General features: G+C 43.8%; 1 protein-coding gene across 3 annotated transcripts in view; it reads left to right on the forward strand.

The window, feature by feature from the left end:
- The window catches only part of LOC140725744 (mediator of RNA polymerase II transcription subunit 12-like protein), a 676,368-nt gene that overhangs the window by 42,084 nt on the left and 614,689 nt on the right, over positions 1 to 19,595 (forward strand). For all 3 annotated transcript variants that reach the window (XM_073041599.1, XM_073041601.1, XM_073041600.1), the window contains exons 4-5: positions 15,127 to 15,318; positions 16,744 to 16,903. In XM_073041599.1, the coding sequence (XP_072897700.1) occupies positions 15,127 to 15,318; positions 16,744 to 16,903 (352 nt within the window). The remainder of the gene's footprint in view (positions 1 to 15,126; positions 15,319 to 16,743; positions 16,904 to 19,595) is intronic.

Raw genomic sequence — 19,595 nt, forward strand, 5'->3', positions numbered from 1 at the left:
ACTCCTATCATTTCGCATTTCCTCCTCCCCCCTCTACTTTCAAATCTCTTACTATCTTTCCTTTCGGTTAGTCCTGACGAAGGGTCTTGGCCCGAAACGTCGACATTGCTTCTCCCTATAGATGCTGCGTGGCCTGCTGTGTTCTACCAGCATTTTGTGTGTGTTGTTGTTTGAATTTCCAGCATCTGCAGATTTCCTCGTGTTTGGTATATTGATGTTGCTTTGACATTTTTAAACAGCCTTTCATTTTAAAAGAATTTTATTCCCAGTTTAATGGAGATAAGTGTTATGTTTTGTAATTCCAAAACGTATAAGCTAATTGAAAGGAAAACAAGGGAGCTGGGAATGCGAGCATAACTTTATTTTTACTTTAAACAAGGCATGTACGTATGACGTTGCGGCATAATGATAGACACCATTACTTTATATTTAAATGTACATGATATATGCCATTTACATATTTTACATATAATCCACAATGCATTGTGAACAACAAAGAATGCATGATCAAACAATATGTTTGCATTAACTCGGATATTAAATAGAACACTCCAACTCAATAAAGAATGCATCTCAACTTGTGCACGTGTACATATACTGTGTACGTAGTCATTGTATTGTGTGTGGCCACCTCTGGCCAGCCTTCTTCTCTAACAATTGACTCTGATCTCCTCCGATCTGAGATCAATGTGTTGTTTCTCATGATATCAGAGGCAATCTTCACTGTGTAGGAGAGTGGTCCAGTTCTGTCCTTAATCTTCCTGAGTTACCACTTCTGATCACCTCTGTAGTCCCTCACCAGGACTGCTTGTCCAGGAGTGAAACATCAAACCTCCTTGTTTGAGGAGCCTTCAATTTGTCTCAGCTGGCTGTCCTTCTGAGGTTGGGTTTGAGGAGGTCCATGCATAAGTGCAAGGAACGACCCAGAAACGGCACAGCTGGTGAGTTGTTGGTTGTGGAGTGTGGTGCGTTGTGATGTGCAAGGAGGAAATTGGCGAGTTTCTGATTCAGTTTCAGTGTAGTCTATTCTACTGGCATTGTTCACAGTTTGTTCTTTAGGTTCTGGACAAGCCTTTCCACCAAGCTATTTGTAGTTGGGTGGTACGACGCGGTTTTAAAATGTCTTATTCTATTCATTTCAGGAATGACCGAAACTGTTCCACAACAAGTTGTGCTCCATTGTCACTGACTAGGTGTCCTGGGACACCAGCCCTTGAGAAGGGGCTTCTCAGCACTGTGTGAGGCTGTAGTGGAGGCTATCGGGAACACTTCTGGCCACTTAGTATCTGCATCCACTACTAGCAAGAAGTTTGTGCCCGTGAATTGTCAGGCAAAATCTAAACGAATCCTCTGCAGGCCATTCCCAGGGATGGAGAGGTGCTGCTGTTGGCATCCTGACCAGTTCATGATGAATTGTTGGAGCTGCTGATCTATCCCAGGCCACCTGACAAAGCTTTGAGCTAATGCTTTCATCTCGACTGCACCTAGATGACTGGCATGTAGCTCCTCCAACACCTGAACTCTGAGCTTGGATGGTACAACAATTCTTGACCCCACATAAGGGAACCTCCTTCAAGGGCAAGTTCATCCTTGTTCTGATTTAAAAAAGAAAGGGGGATCTGGAGTTTCTTCTGCACATTCCAGCCATTTTGGGTGGCCAGGTAGACATGAGGAAATATGGTGTCTTTTCTGGTTTCCTTTTGGATAATTTCTGCCATAATAGGGAGACCTTCAATTTGCATTTGTGAGAATGCGTCAAAAGGACTATCCCTTTTTTGTAAATTTTTCAGGTTATTTCCTTCTCCAAGGGTAAAGGGGACAATCGATCAGCATGTCCATGATTATTTTCCCTCTTAAATTCATTTTTGTAATTGTGTTCTCCAAGAAGCAGAACCCATCTCTGCGTTCATGCTGCTGCTAATATTTGACAGCCTTCTGTGAATTGAAAATGGCACACCAGTGGTCGATGATCAGCAACAATGGTACAACCCTCTCCCAGATAGGTACTGGTTAAAACGTTTTGCACCCCCAACCAGACCCAAGGTCTCTCTGTCAATCTGTGTGCAATTTTTCTTTGCAGCGGTAAGGGGACACAATACAAAGGCTGTGGGGGCTTTCACTTCCATCACTCATAACACGTGACATGACTGTACCTATACCATAATGTGGGGTGTCACAGGCAAGCTTCACTTTGGATCATTGTGTGTGGGTACAGTGTCTGACGTCATCGTTTCCTTTACGTTTTGAAAGCTACCTCACATTGCTTGGTCTGTTGCCATTTCTTGCCGATCTGTAGTAATGAGTTCAAGTGCTGGATTAGAGTAGTCAGGTTTGGCAGGAACCTATTATTATAATGATAGACAAATCATGAAAAGGACTGCATGTGTGACACATCCTTGGCCTTGGGGTATCCACCACCGCTTGAATTTTCTCAGCACACTTATGTAATCCTTGTGCATCGATAGTGTGACCACAGCGAGGGATACTTGGTTTAAAGAATTCACACTTGTTGCATCTTCTAATCATTTTAACATTGTCCTGAGATTTTAGAGAAGTTTCTTGTCATCTTTACCAATAACAGTGATGTCACCCAGGTTACACTGAGTGCCCGGACAACACCTGGGCTTCAGCTTTCTGCCAGAGTGTAGCTCAAAAAATAAGCCTGTTATAGTGATAAAACCCTTTCTGAGTGAGATGCAGTTTGGACTCTTCTTCCATCTCCATCTGTAGGTAGACCTCAACTAAGTCCACTTTGTTGAAGTGCCTTCCTCCTGAAAGGTTTGCAAGGATGTCCTCTAACCTGGGCAGAGGGTATGGATTTACTTTCAGTAGTGGGTTAATGGTGACCTTAAAATCACCACAGATCCTGACAGACCCATTCTTGCCTACCGGGACCACTGGCATTGCCCCTGGGCTCTATTCAACCTTGGAAAGTATTCCTTCAGCCTCCATGTGATCTACCTCACTGACTACTTTGTCATGGATGGTGTAAGGAACCGGATGGGCTTTGCAAAACTTGGCTGTGGCAGTTTTATTTAACGCTGTTTTACCCTTGATATGTTTGAGTTTTCCAGTGTTATCCTTGAACATTGGCTGTGGCATCATCCCATATCTTTCTTAATTCGCTTTCCGTTGATTCTGTTACAGGGGATGTGGTGTCCAAATAGTAGATGGATCTCCAAGTTGTAGTTGACTAAGCCAATGATATCCCCACAATGCTGGCGCTCCTGTTTTTGCCACATACAACCCCGATGTGGCTTGTTAGTTTTGTATTTCCCTATTATGAATATCATTCCCACGGGAATTATCTTTTCTTTTCAATTTCAGCCATGTATGCTGAAATGGACTCTCCTTCCTTTTTTCCACTTATACAACCTAAAGCATTCTGTAATCAACAATGGCTTCAGTTCCTAATGTTTCTGCATAACGTCCATGATATAAGCAAAGCTCATTTCATCTAGTTTGGTTGGAGCAGTCAAACTTTTAAGTAAGCTGTATGGTTTCTCACTTATTACACTCAGCAAAACTGGTACTTGTTTCTCATTGGCTATCTCATTTGCTTTAAAAGCATTAAAAAACATTTTTGAATGGCTTAGTGTACATGTTCGAGTTATCTTCTGTGCAATTGAATGTGTTTATCTTTCCAATGTAGACAGTCATTTCTGTTTTTTCCCAAATTTATGATTATTATCACCTGGTACTCATTGTTCATGAATCTGTGAATAAGTCAATTTTATGCCTTTTTAAAAAAAAAAAAATTGATCATCTGTCCTTTTCCAAAGAAGCATGTGCTGCGCTTTTCTTTTAACTCAACTGTTTCAAAAGACTAAGGAGCTGGTGGTGGACCTGAGGAGGGCTAAGGCACCGGTGACCCCTGTTTCCATCCAAGGAGTCAGTGTGGACATGGTGGAGGATTACATATACCTGGGGATACGAATGGACAATAAACTGGACTGGTCAAAGAACACTGAGACTGTCTACAAGAAGGGTCAGAGCAGTCTCTATTTCCTGAGGAGACTGAGGTCCTTTAACATCTGCCGGACGATGCTGAGGATGTTCTACGAGGCTGTGGTGGCCAGTGCTATCATGTTTGCTGTTGTGTGCTGGGGCAGCAGGCTGAGGGTAGCAGACACCAACAGAGTCAACAAACTCATTCGTAAGGCCAGTGATGTTGTGGGGGTGGAACTGGACTCTCTGGCGGTGATGTCTGAAAAGAGGATGCTGTCCAAGTTGCATGCCATCTTGGACAATGACTCCTATCCACTCCATAATGTACTGGTTAGGCACAGGAGTACATTCAGCCAGAGACTCATTCCACCGAGATGTAACACTGAGCGTCATAGGAAGTCATTCCTACCTGTGGCCATCAAACTTTACAACTCCTCCCTAGGAGTGTCAGACACTCTGAGCCAATAGGCTGGTCCTGGACTTATTTCCACTTGGCATGATTAACTTACTATTTAATTATTTATGGTTTTATATTGCTATATTTCTTTACTATTCTTGGTTGGTGCGGCTGTAACGAAACCCAATTTCCCTCGGGATCAATAAAGTATGTCTGTCTGTCTGTCTGTTTCTCGCTGCGCTTTTTAAAAAAGTTCTGATATCTCGCTGTGCTTCAACAGTGTTGTAGGTGTCTCAGGTTCGTTTAAAACTTCCTTGACGCCACTGCAATATTTTAGAACTTCAAAACATAAGAACTAATTGAAAGGAAAACGAGGGAGCCAGGAAAGCAAGTCTAAACTTGTTTTACTTTAAACAAGGCACGCAAGTACGATGTGACCACACAATGACGTTGCCAGTTACATACTTTTACGTGTAACCCTCAGTGCATTATGGATGCTGAATCAAACACTACATTTTCAATGTTACTGAAATATTAAATGCACAACAGTAAGTGGTAAGTGACTTGCCTTTTTGACTTCCCACAACTTTTCCACCATCTGCATGTAGAAGTCTGAAATTTTATGGGATGCTCCCCACTTGCCTGGGTGAGTGCAGCACCAATACTGTCAGGAAGCTTGACACCAGCCAGGTTGGAGAAGTTTGTTTAAATGATCGACAACTCAAAGCATTCAGCCCCTCTATGTCAGCACATTGTCGCCGCTGTGCGCTCAGGCCTCTGAGAGCCTCAGACGTTACGTGCCGTCGTTGCTCTGGTCAGAAATGCTTTTATTTAATTGGAGACCCAGCACACGAACAGGCCCTTTGGCCCAGTGTTTCTCACACCACCCAATTACACCCATGTGATTAAATAACTTATCAACCCCTATGTCTATGGAATGTGGTGGGGGGGAGAACTGGAGTATCCGGTGGAAACCCCCACACGCAGTCACGGGTGGGGAATATATTTGCAGACAGCAGTGGGAATTGAACCTAGGTCACTGGTGCTGTAAAGCATTACACTAACCGTTCTGCCCCATAATTACACACCCAACTATCAGAATGGACAATATTGGTGTAGAATAGGACTTTATTCCCTGGAGTGTAGAAGAATGAGGGGAGATTTGATAGAGGTATATAAAATTATGATGGGTATAGACAGAGTGAATGCAAGAAGTCTTTTTCCACTGAGGTGAAGGGAGAAAAAACCAGAGGTCATGGATTAAGGGTGAAGAGGGAAAAGTTTAAAGGGATCATTATGGGGGGCTTCTTCACACAGAGAGTGGTGGGAGTGTGGAATGAGCTGCCAGATGAAGTGGTAAATGCGGGCTCGCTTTTAGCATTTAAGAAAAACTTGGACAGGTACATGGATGAGAGAAGTGTATGGAGGGATATGGGCCAGGTGGAGATCAGTGGGATTAGGCAGAAAAATGGTTCGGCACAGCCAAGAAGGGCCAAAAGACCTGTTTCTGTGCTGTAATGTTCTATTGTTCTATGGTTCTAATTGTTGTCCGATATCACCATTCTCTCTTGGTGATTCCCGCCAAGTCGGACACTATCGTTATTCCTTCATTGTTGGATCTGAATCCAGAAGCCCGCTGCCCAACAACACAGCAAATATCTCCATCAAACCAACCACAGAAATTGAGGGCAGGATTTCACCAAAGTTCCGCCACCTCTCTCGTCTGACGGAAGTCATCCCATACAGACGGATTATCCTCCGCCCCTTGTCCTGGGGAAGGGGGTGGAGGAATATTCTATCGCCGCAAAGCAACAAACTTCATGACGTGTGCCAGTGATATAATTCTGATTCTGTCTGAGCCAGCTTGTCTGCACAATTCACCCTGAGTTTTCCTCATACCCAAAACAACTGTACCTTTTAAGTATTTTGTTGGCTCTGACATTTGTCAGAACATCCTGAATAATGGATGAAAGGTGCTTGGAGAAATCCAAGGCTTTTTGATCAATTTGTCCTTAATATCTCCCACGTCACCGAGGGCTGGTTTCTGTTGCGAATTAGAAAGCTTTGTGCCCCGTACAACACTTTATCCTTAACACATTGCAATTTGTTTAAGATGTCCAGTTCTCTTTGACATGTAATGAGCCTATAAATGTTATATACCCAAGCATCTTGGAACAACTTGAATTTTTGTAAGTGCTACAATGGTAGTAAATTAACTTTTAAATATTTTGATTATCAGCACCGAGAATGCACTTTCAAGAATTGAATTGAATTTATTTCTTACATCCTTCACATACAGGAGTAAAAATCTTTCCATTATGTCTCGTCTGATTGTTCAATGTGCAAATTATAGTAATTTGTAATAAGTAGTATGTACAGTAAGATTTACAGCAGAACGATCAATATAGCTTAGAAATACAATTGTGTCAGTGTGAGTTAATCGGTCTGATGGCCTGGTGGAAGAAGCTGTCCTGGAGCCTGTTGCTCCTGGCTTTTATGCTGTGGTACTGTTTCCTGAATGGTAGCAGCTGGAATAGATTGTGGTTGGGATGGTTTGGGTCCCCAATGATCCTTTGAGCCCTTCTTACACACTTGTCTTTGTAAATGTCCTGAATAGTGGGAAGTTCACATCTACAGATGCGCTGGGCTGTCCACATCACTCTCTGCAGAGTCCTGCGATTGAGGGAAGTACAGTTCCCATACCCGGCAGTGATGCAGCTAGTCAGGATGCTCTCAATTGTGCCCTGTAGAAAGTCTTTAAGATTTGGGGACTCGTGCCGAACTTTTTCAACTGTCTGAGGTGAAAGAGGCACCAAGAGAGTCCCTCGGTGATGTGCATGCTGAGGAACTTGAAGCTGTTCGTCCTCTCAGTCCCAGGTCCATTGATGTCAATAGGGGTCAGCCTGTCTCTGTTCCTCCTGTAATCCACAACCAGCTCCTTTGTTTTTGTGACATTGAGGGAGAGGTTGTTTTCTTGACACCACTGTGTCAAGGTGATGACTTCTCTGTAGGCTGCCTCGTTATTAATTGAGATAAGGCCAATCAATGTAGTATTAGCTGCAAATTTAACTAGCAGATTGGAGCTGTGGGTGACAGCAGTCATGGGTGTACAGAGAGTAAAGGAGGGTGCTTCGGACACAGCCCTGAGAGTCAGAGGGCTGGAGGCGAGGGAGCCCACTCTTACAACCTGCCGGCAATCTGACAGGAAGTCCAGGATCCAGCTGCAAAGGTAGGCTCAAGGCCGAGGTCTCTGAGCTTCTTGTCGAGCCTGGAGGGAATTACGGTGTTGAATGATGAACTGTAGTCCAAGAACAGCATCCTCACATAAGCATCCTTCTCCAGATGTGTAAGGACGGTGTGTAGAGCTGTGGCTATTGCATGGTCTGTAGATAGATTGTGTTGCTAGGCGAATTGTAGGGGGTCCAGTGTGGGTGGCAGCATACTGCAGATGTAGTCCTTGACCAGCCTTTCAAAGCATTTGCTTATTATTGAGGTGAATGTGACAGGATGCTAGTCGTTCAGACATGTTACCTTGGTCTAATTTGGTACAGGGACGATGATGGATGTTTTGAAGCAGGAGGTCACTCTACACTGGGAGAAGGAGAAATTAAAAAGGTTTGCAAGTACACCAGCCAGTTGTGCTGTGCACACTCTGGGTAACCGCCCTGAGATGCCGTCTGGTCCCGCAGCCTTCTGGCTGTCCACACATTGGAAACACCTGCGTACTTCAGCCTCAGAGATGACCAAGGTGCAGGTCACTTCAGCGGCTCTCCTCGGGGGCTCAGTGTTGGCGACATTGAACCAAACATTTAAAAAAAAGACACACTAGCTCATTTGGGAGAGAGGCAGTAATGTTGGCAGCACCACTGCGTTTAGCTTTGAAGTCTGTGATGGTGTGCAGACCTTGCTGTGTGTGTTGATTGTTGGAGAGTTGTGTCTGGATCTTGTCCCTGTATTGTCGTTTTGCTGCTTTGATGACTTCACGTAGATCATTGCTGCATTTCCTGAGTTCCTGGTGGTTACTGGCGGCGAAAGCTCTGTCTCGCGCCATGAGTGCAGCATGCACGGAACTGTTGATCCAGGGTTTCTGGTTTGGATATACCCAAGTCCCAGACTACCAGGCTCAGGAACAATTACTCCTTAACCATCAGGTTCTTGGACCGAATGGGTAACTTGACTCATCCCAGTACTAAACAAATTCCACAATGTATGGACTCTGCAACTTGAGTTCTTGATATTTAATGATTACTTATTAGTTTTGTTCGTGCACTCTTTTGCAGATTGGCTATTTGTTCATCTGTCTTGCTTTTCATTGATTCTATTGTGTTTCCTTGTATTTTCTGTTAATGTTTGCAAGAAAATGAATCTCAGGAGAGTATATGGTTAATTATATGTACTTTGATAATAAATTTATTTTGAACTTTGTGTGGGACCTAAGACTTCTGTCTAGCTCCTGTCTGATGGTAGTAGCGAGAAGAGGGCACGGCTTGGATGGTGGGGTTCTTGGATTTTATTGATGTTGCTTTAGTGTGGCAGCACTTCAAATACCCCCCACCCGCCTCCACCAAGCCACCAGCTTCTCACTACTACCCTTGGGCAGGAGGTACAGTGCTCACCTTTTCCTCCTTTGCAAAAGGATCCTGTTGTAGGGTAGCCAGGCCAAACCACGTGGTCAGATGTTGTGGGGGCTCCTGGGCTCCCCGCACTACCTCAGAAAAATTGCTTCCAATTACTGTGCAAATGCCAACTCTACAGATGTCTGCTGTGTCACCTCCAGGCACATTTCAATCTCCGTAATCCATAATTAGCCCTGTAATTTCAGTTTAAAACCAGACTTTCTGACAAGTGCGTCTTACTTGCACAGCATCTACTTAAAGCTGATTTCACCCAAATCACTCGCCTGCTGTTAGACATGGTTGAACTATGACTTAATGGGTATTAATCTTCGTGTGTGGAGGCGTCAGAGTGTGTTGGTTTAAGTGCATTTGCACCTCTGTGCATTGATGCCCAGGTTACTGCGTATTTTATGTAAGTGTAGTCAAGTGTAGAAAAAAAGGCGGATTGAAGAATGACATGCTTTGACTGAAATAAAGAGGTCATATAATTACACAAAGAGATTCTGTAGACGCTAAGTAACACACAGAGTCAGGCAGCATCTATGGAAAGGAATAAAGAGCCGATATTTCGGGCTGAGACACTTTATCAGGCATGTAATTAACATTCAAAATACATTTACTGTCGAAGTATGTATACATTATACAACCTTGACATTCGTCTCCTAACAGGCAGCTATGAAACAAAGAAACCCTAAAGAGCTTTTTAATATATATATTTTAAAAAAAGACCCAATGTGTAAAGAGAAAAAAACCACATGTCCATAAAAGAACTTTTGAAAAAAATAAAAGAACCCGTATTTAAAAAAAGACAGTCTAATTCCCAATGTGTAGGGGGACGGGGGAACCCCTCCAAGCAATTAGTGTTCTGAACTGAGGTCTGTAAGGGAGTCTTGGAGTTCAGCATAACTCATTGCAGCCGGAAAAAGCCGGAAATTAGAACTAGATGGGAGAATAGTTTAGCTCATGGTGGAGTGGCAGAGCAGACTCGATGGGCCGAACGGCCTACTTCTGCTCCTTTGTCTTGTGTGATCAGAGTCACGTAAACCCTGTGGAGCAGCGAGCTGAACTGGTCTGTTCCTTGCCTCAGACCTCAACACCCTGACCTTTTCAACCTGGCTCGGCACCTAAGTCATTGTCCAAGCATCAGGTTCAAATGCCTCTGCTGTCTGGGGCTTGGACCCTACTGACTCGATTCAGCCTGTAACGGACACTTCAGATTCAGCACGGCACTGAAGTCTCTGTCCATACATCGAGGTCAGTTAAATCGGTACGTTCTGGTGCCCAAACCTTGCAGCCTTGATTCTGACTTTGGCGTGACGCTTAAATTGATCGAACCTCAAGTCCTCCTTGCTCTTTTTGTGTCAGCCAATAATCAGGATGGTGGAGTTGGGAGAAGGTTCTAGAGAACGCTGAATGGAGAGGTTTTTGTGACGGACGCTGGTGTGGGTCGAGGTCTTTTTGCTGGGAGAAGACAGGAGGGAAGACAGCCGAGAATGCAGTCCCTGTTGCACAGGGAGCTTGGTGCAGATGAGTGGCTTCAAGGAGGAAGGCCCAATACTCCTGTGGGGGAGCCCATTTGTCCAAGGTGGAATTCCAGCGACATTTGGTAGGTGGTGCATGCTTTCACGCAGACCGTGTGTCTGGTGCGTGAGTTAAAGATAACTTCAAGATGAGCTCCATCTTCATGCACATTTGGACTGAGCTAACTGTAATGGGCCCTTTTTGTTTATTTTTCTTTTCGTTTTTCTACTCACTGTTCAATAAAGCTGCTATTTGTAAATATACTTGCTTTCTAGTTGTACGCAATGTACAGTCTGTTATTTCTTGCCGACAGGCAATTGCACGGGGAGCAGTAGTTACACTGTATTCACACAGATCGGGGTTTGGGTGGGCGAGACATTCCAACCTCCCAGGTTTGGTGGAGCCCAAGTCATATCGACCCTGGATACACGGAGTCTGAGAAAGGTGGTTTTTCTCCCCGCTGAGTCAGGTGGCTGTTAGCGGGGGGGACTAACGAACCCCGTCTCTAGAGATGCCCAGTAAAAAAGGGGTTTGAGGTAGTTCAGCGGTTAGCGTACATATCGGAAGGTTGAGGGTTCAATTCGCGTCGGAGGAAACCCATACTGTCATTGATGTGCTGCCACCAGAAAGCGGCATCTATCATCGAGGCCCCCACCATCCAGGCCGTGCCCTCTTCTCGGTTTGAAATGTTAACCATCCCTCTGCCTCTACAAATGCTGACTGGCCTTCCTCCAGCAGTCTGCGATTTGCACTTGAAATGAGGAGGCTGACATCCATGCGCGTAGAAGTTGGCGTCTGATTTTTTTTTTCTACTCCTGACCCAAAGAGACTTTGCATGTTGCATGTTAAAGTTCAAAGTAAATGTATTATCAAAGTACATGTATGTCACCATATACAACCCTGAGATTCATTTTCTTGTGGGCATACTCAATAAATATACAGACTAATAAGTATCAATGAAAGGCTGCCCACCATGGGCATTCAACCAGAGTGCGGAAGATGACATTTCAGTGATGGGGCAGTGAAGTTGAATGAAGTTATCCTCTTTGGTTCAAGAGCTTGTTGGTTGAGAGTAGAAACTGTTCCTGAACCTGGTGGTGTGAGTCCTGAGTTTCCTGTACCACCTTCCTAATGATGTGTCCTGTGTGGTGGGGGTCCCTCATGATGGATGCTGTTTTCCTGCGACAGTGTTTCATGTAGATGTGCTCAATAGTCCAGTGCTATTGAAGAGTGTTGGCGCGTGGCCAAGTGGTTAAGGCTTTGGGCTGGTGATCTGAAGGTCGTTAGTTCGAGCCTCAGCCGAGGCAGCGCGTGTGTCCTTGAGCAAGGCAGTTCACCACACACTGCTCCTGCACGTTTATCGCCCAGTGGCGGCAGTGGGTGCAGTATGGAGAAGACAAGGATACAGGACACTTGTAGTAACCCAGGGCCATGTGGGCTTGGCCCGATGGAACGTCACTGTTTTAGCAGAATGGACATTCCTTTTCCTTGGATTCCATTATGTTAGGATCAGTTGAAAGAACATAGAACATGGCAAAGTACAGCACAGGAACAAGTTCTCAAAGCACCAATCTGTCTGGAAGCATGACTGCTGGGTATGGCAAATGCTCACACGTGACCGTAAGAAGCTGCTGAGAGTTGTGGACACAACTCGGCACTTCACAGGAATCAGCCTCCCCTCTATGGACTCTGATTATGCTGGTTGCTTTACTGAGGCAGTGAGACCGAGACCAAGTCCCTACCCAACCCAGACATTTTCTATTCTCCCCTCACCAACTGGGCAGAAGATTTTTAAAAAAGCCTGAAAGCACTTAAAGCTAGGCTCAAGGACACCTTCTGTCTACCGTTATCAGACTCTTGAATGGAATTCTTGTACGGTACAATGAAGTCACTTGTAATGATCTTGCTTTTTATCGGTTACCTGCTCTGCACTTTTCTCTCTAGCCTTTACACTTTATTCTGCATTGTTATTGTGTTACTTTGTTCTATCTCGATGCACTGTGAAATAATTTGATTTGTGTGAACAATATGCATGACAAGATTTTCACTATCTTTGTACATGTGACAATAATGAACCGATACCAGTGATGATTGTGTCACATTCTATGGCAGATTAAACTAATTCTTTCTGCCTGAATGTGATTCACAACCCTCTACTCCCAGCCTATTCAAAATAAAACCTCTTGAATGCAACTATCATACCTACTTATACCAGCACTCCCAGCAGTGCATTTCAGGCACCCACCTCTCTGTGGGTATGGGGGAAAAAACCTCACCCTTCCCATGTCCTTTAAGCCCTTTTCCCTCTCTCCATGAAGCTGTCCCCTCTATAATGTGGCAGAGATTTTGTGGTAAAATGGGAAATCTATTAACAGCTGCCAATGTAGGAAAGTGGTATTCAGTAAGAATTAGGAGAAGAAGCAGTTTGTTGAGATCCCTTATTGCTAGGATTCAGTTTTCTTTAATGAATAAGTGACACCAATGGTCAATAACAGTGATATTGGAGCAAGTTACAAGGTGTAAGGTATGGTAGCAGAATTAGGCCATTTGGCCCATCGAGTCTGCTCTGTTGTTTCATCACGGTTGATCCATTTTCCCTCTCAGCCCCAGTCTCCTGCCTCCTCCCTGTATCCCTTCATGCCCTGACCAATCAAGAATATATCAATTGCTGCTTTAAATATGCATGAAGACTCTCCTCCACAGCCAGCCCTGACAATTAATTCCATAGATTCACCACATTCTCGCTTAAGAAATTCTTCATCATTTCTGGTCTAAAAGGACATCCTTCTGTTCTGATGCTGCTTCCTTTGATCCCAGACTCCCCCACTATTGGAAACCCCCTTTGCATATCAGTCCTATCTAGGCCTTTCAATATTCAGTAGGTTTCAATGAGATCCCACCCGACATTCTTCTAGACTCCACTGAGTAGAGGCCCAGGGCCATGAAAGGTTCATTTTGTTATCAAAGTATGTATGCACCAGTTACTCCCATGGCTTCGTGTGACCCCGATTGGGGGCTAAGCAGGTGCTGCCCCTTGCCCAAGGGTGACCTGCAGGCTAGTGGAGGGAAGGGGTGCCTTACACCTCCTTTGGTGCAGCCTAGCTACAATGATACTCCACTGGGATATTCCACATTCATGTGTTAATCTTGGTCTGCAGGAAATGGGAGGAATACTGCTGTGCTTATGTTTGGTTTATAAAGTCAGGAAATTATGTTGAGACTGTGGTCTCAGAGTGAGTTATTGATGGTGCATCAGAGACTCTATAAAAACTCTTGGGCTGTATCTGGAGTATTGCATACAGTTCTGGTTGCCCCATCATAGAGAAGACACTGAGGCTTCGGAGAGGGTGCAGAAGAGATTTATTGTGATATTGCTTAGATTAGAGGATGTGTGTGCTATAACGAGAGGCTGGTTAGGCTTGGGTTGTTTTCTGTAGAATGGCAGAGGCTGAGGGAGATCTGATAGAGGTTTATGAGAGGTGTAGATAGAGTAGACGGACAGTATCTTTTTCCTAAGGTTGAAATGTCTAATACCAGAGGGCATGCAACTAAGATAAGAGGGGGTAATTTGAAAGGAGGTGTGAGGGGCAAGTTTTTTTTTAACGGATAGTGGTGGGTGCCCGGAATGCATTGCCTAGGTTAGTGGTAGAGACATTTTCGTTATGGACTATTAAGAGGAGTTTAGATTGGCACGTAACTGTGAGGAGAATGCAAGGATGTGGACATTGTGTAGACAGAAGGGATTAGTTTAGTTGGCCATTTGATTACTAATTTATTTGGTTTGGCACAACATCGTGAGCCATGTTCCTGAGCTGTACTGTTTTATGTTTTACCATGAGGATTATGCAAATATATTAAACACAAAGAGATTCTGAAATCCATAAAATGCTGGAGGAACTCAGCAGATCAGGCAGTGTCAATGGAAAGGAATAAAGTATTGATACTCCGGGCTGAGACCCTTCATCAGGACTGTATATCATGATTGCTCTTGATTTAGGACTTAACAGTAGAATGAGATAAGGGGCCTCCATGAGGACCAGCCATTTGTTGCTGGGTTTGGAAGCTTCTGTGTCTCAGTGATCTGGAGAGCTGTGTTGGCTGGAGTCAGGGCTTTATGCTCTTGCTCTTGGTAGGGTTATCCATACCAAACAGGTCAAAGGACAGAAGCCAGATGAAGAGCAGTCCACTGGTCCTCCAGGTTCATGGGTTTGGCTCAGTGCTACCATCCTTGATTGGTAAAACAAAATTGTTACAGAAACAGCAGTGAAGAATCCTTCTACATCTGAGTACGACGATGTTCCTGAGTTCCACCCAGGACTTACATGACTGATTGTAGTGAAAACGGAGAGAAAGCTACTGATGTTGATGAAGGAAGCCCTGAACACCGCCAGAGATGGAAGACCTTCATTGCTGCCCTAAACGTCAGTGGTGTAATGGGCAGTCAGTAAGTGATATAAATGAATGTGTTTATTTCACTCCTCACTCTATCTCTACCATATGAGGTAAGATGAGTTGTTTCTTCCCACTCTGACAACAACCCCAAAGGCATTTTTTTTGTAAAGTAGAATATTGCCAGCTAATGTAGAGACTGCAGAATCTCACACACTGCCGGAGTCTAATTTTCTTCTCTTTGTCTTGTAACAGATCGGTGCCTATTTCAGCAGCATCTTGGCAGAGAAACTTAAGCTTAACACTTTTCAAGACACAGGGAAAAAGAAACCTCAGGTGAATGCCAAAGATAACTACTGGCTGGTGACTGCCCGCTCCCAGAGTGCAATCCACAGTTGGTTCATGGACCTCGCAGGGAACAAACCACTGACAGTTTTAGCCAAAAAGGTAAGATCGCAGTGTGTATGTAAATCATAGGACAGCTCTTTGTTCCTTGACTGTACAGACATAGAACACAACAGCACAGAAACAGAGCATTTGGCCTATCTAGACCATGAGAACCTTTATGCTACCTAGTCCTAGTGACCTGCAATTATACCTTGGCCCTCCATACCCCTTCCATCTATATACTTATCCAAATGATTCTCAACTGTTGCACCTGCCGCTTTCACTGGCAGCTTGTTCCACACTCTCACCACCCTCTGAGTGAACAAGTTCCCCCTAATGTTCCCCTTAAACATTTCACCCTTCACCCTTAACCCATAATCTCTAGTTGTAGTCTCAACTAACCTCAATGGGGAAGAACTGTCTGCTTATATTTACCTTGTCTATCTTTTACTTATATAAATTTGATATGATTTTGTCATTCATAAATTCCTGTAATTGTTAAGCGTAACAATTGACCTTGGATACCTTCTCAATTCACAATTCTCCATTTCTCCCCTTTTCCTTTGTAATCTTCCTCCCCTCACACTTCTGCTCCCGTTGTTACCATGCTGAAGGTGATGAGACTCTTGTAGTTGACCTCAGGATGAGCTTCTAAATTTTCCGCAGCATTTTCCTAGAGTCAGTGTTGGCCTATTGTTCCTTGACCCTGCCCTTATGATGTTGAAACCATCAAAAATGCCTCCTTGGCTTCGCCATTTCACCATTTACCTATCTGCCAATGTGTTGTGCCTAACCTTGATCTACCTAGACTTTCCAGCTCTTGCCCTACCTCTACCTTTCACCTGTATACCTGCTATCTCCCCTCTATTCTTTCAGTCCAGAGGAAAGTTCTCGACCTGAAACATCGAATGTTTGTTTCCCTCTTTGGATGCTGCCTGACTTGCTGGCTCCTCTAGTGGTTTTTTAAATTTCACAATTGACCCAGAGACCCAGAGATCTCATTATCCGTAGCTGTGTCCTGACCTCTACTGCAGTGTATTCTCATTTTGCTCTCTGCATCAGTGAAAACTGTGTTTTTGGCTTCCAAGACCTTGAGACAAGAAATCCCTTCCAAAACCACTTGATTCTGCTTCTGAGGTGCTCTTTCAGCTTTTCCTCCATAAGAAAGTTGACTTTTGATTATCTGTTCCAGTTTTCTTAAGTTCAGAGTAAATTTATTATCGAAGTACATATGTTGCCATACAATAACCTGAGGTTTATTTATCTATTGAGATACAGTGCTTTGAGCTGCACAACCCAGCAATCTCAGATTTCTACCAACCTATTTGCAATCTCCCTTTCCCTGACCTTTCCTGGACTCCATGCAAGGGTTGGTCCAATTCTTCTGACTTTTTAAATAACAAGCTGACTTTTCTGGTGCTGTATTGCTGGGACATGCTGACCAGTGGAATTACATTCAAAACACATTATGCTCTTCTGCCACAGGTCCCAATCCTTAGCAAGAAGGAAGAAATCTTCGCTTATTTGGCCAAGTATTCTGTGCCATTGTTGAGGGGTGCATGGCTCATGAAGATGACCTGTGCTTATTATGCTGCGGTGTCTGAAGCCAAGATTAAGAAGAGACAGGCCACGGATCCCAACCTAGGTAATGAAGTTAAAATCTGTGTTATTCCTTTCATTTGATTAATAGTTGAACACTTTTGTAGTTAAGTAAATTTGTGAGAAAAGTGGGATGTTACAGTTCCATGGACAAATGGCCGTACTGATCAGAGCTGGAATTCCTGATGAATTGAAGAGTATGTCGAGACAGCACTGACAAGGCAATTCAATCATTCGTGTCTACTCTGTTTCCCAGAAAGTCCTCTTGTTGATCCTATTTCTTTGCTCAAACCCACTTCCCAGTTCTTTTAAAGCATGTACCTAGGTTTTCTTTGAAGGCTTGCAGAATGGAAAATTGTGTAGGGAAGCATTTGGTAAAAGGAATAAAGATGTAGACTATTTTAAAATGGGGAGCAAATTCAGAAATCAGGTGCAAAGGGACTGGGTGGCAGGGTGGGGATGCATCCACCAGAGATTACTACGTAAGCTTGAACATGTGGGTATTAACGACAGCCTTCTACATTGGTTAAACATGTTCCTTACCAACTGACAGCAACGTGTGCTTCTCGAGGGGGTAGAGTCCCCTGAATCTCCAGTAACATCCGGAGTGCCCCAGGGGGCCGTGTTGGGACCCTTACTTTTTCTCATTTACATCAACGACTTGCAAAATATAGTGAAGTCCAAGGTCAGACTCTTTGCAGATGACCGCATAATCTATCGTGAGATTAAAGAATGACAAAGATGCTCAGCTGCTGCAAAATGATATTGATTCATTATGTCAATGGGAGTCTCAATGGCAAATGTCCTTCAACTCATCCAAATGTTATGCTATGTATGTCAGTCACAAAAGTTAAACCAATCAACATGACATATAACAAGAAAGGAAAGATTCTTGAACCAGTTACCCATCACCCATATCTAGGTGTTGAAATTAGCAAGGATCTTAGTTGGGCATGCCACATCAATCAGATTACAGCCAAAGCAAACAAATTGCTGGGTATCGTGCGAGGAAACCTCCACTCATGTAGCAAATCCGTCAAGGTCATGGCATACAAGACACTCGTCAGTCCAAAGCTTGAGTATTGCGCAGCCATATGGGGCCCCATCAAACCAACAATGAGAAGTTCATCGAAAAAATCCAACGCCATTCTGCTTGCTTTGTGCTAAACGATTACAGCAGGAAATCCAGTGTCACCAACATGCTGTCTAACCTTCAGTGGGAACCACTTGAAAACTGACGTACTAAACTACAGGTCACCTCCATTTTCAAAGAAATTCACAACATCACTCCATCAAACATCCAAATTTGTCACAGGGTCAGTTCAACTCAACAGCAAACTGGACCTCACATACTGGAAACCCCTTCGTTCAACATGATTTGCTACCAGTACACCCTCGACCCAAGATCAGCAAGAGAGTGGAACCTTCTGCCCCCAGACCTACGTAGTATTTCTGACATTAATATTTTTAAAGACAGACTCAGTCAAATCAATTTAGGGGATCTAGTCAAAAAAGCTCACTTTACAATTTAACTCTCACGCCGTTCGCACCGACTGTGCACGACCAAAGGAGGTGTAAGGCACTCCTTCCCTCTGCTAGCCTGCAGATCCTTGAGCGAGGTGTAGCTTGGGCCCCGGTCAGGGTCACGTGAAGCCATGGGAGCAGCTGGTGGGTGGTCGAATGTACACATCACAAATCCTGGATATGTGACCACTGACACCAGGCAGACAATCTCTGAAGAGTATTGATAATGCCTGGGGTGACCTGTCTTGTAAAGACACTGCCCAGAAGAAGGCAGTGGCAAACCACTTCTGGAAAGAAAAATGCCAAGAACAATCATGGTCACAGTCAAGAACATGATCGCCCATGTCATATGACACGGTACATAACGAATGAATGAAAAAGACTTGGGTGTCCTCGTGCAGAATATTCTTAAGGTCAACTTGCCGGTTGAGTTGATAGGCAAATGCAATATTATCATTCATTTCAAAAGAACAAGAAGAATAACTTTATTTATGGAGCACTTTTCATACAGATATAGTTCAAAGTGCTTTACAATAAGATTAAAGTATAAGCATGAAAGTAAAGTAAAATATAAAAACAAACAAAATAAAATACAAAAGGATGTTGGTTTAAAAAAAAGTTAAATAACTGGGTTTGGAGGTGGCATTTAAAAGTATCAGCTGAGTCTGCATCCTTGATTGTTTTCAGTATTGAATTCTACAGTTTAAGAGCGTACTTCAAAAATGCTGACCTGCCAATTATTTTTTGAGGGAAATTTTTTTTTAGATTTAAGAGACCAAAAGAAGATCTCACAGATTGAGCAGGATAATTAAATACAAACAATTCTGTGATTTATTCTGGTCCCAGACCATTGGGAACTTTAAAAACAAACAAGAGAACTTTACAATCAATTCTTAAAGATACAGGAAGCCAACGTAAAGTGCCCGAATGGGAGTGATATGCTCCCTCATCCTGGTTTTGGCTAAAAGTCTCGCAGTGGCATTCTGAATGAGTTGAAGTCTGTCAATTGGTTGCTTTGGAAGGCCAGTAAAAAATACACTGCAGTGATCTAGTCTATTCGATATAAAGGCTTGAATTAGTTTTTCAGTATCTTTACATGACAGAAACAAAGCAGGCCATTGCCTTTGTCAGAGCTGAGGAGCAGCCAATACCCACCAAAAGAACATCTGCAGGCATCCTGACCTCTGCAAGAGGCTGACAGCTGTTGGTGGACC

The sequence above is a fragment of the Hemitrygon akajei genome, chromosome 3, assembly GCF_048418815.1.
Source record: "Hemitrygon akajei chromosome 3, sHemAka1.3, whole genome shotgun sequence".
Taxonomy (NCBI): Eukaryota; Metazoa; Chordata; class Chondrichthyes; order Myliobatiformes; family Dasyatidae; genus Hemitrygon; species Hemitrygon akajei.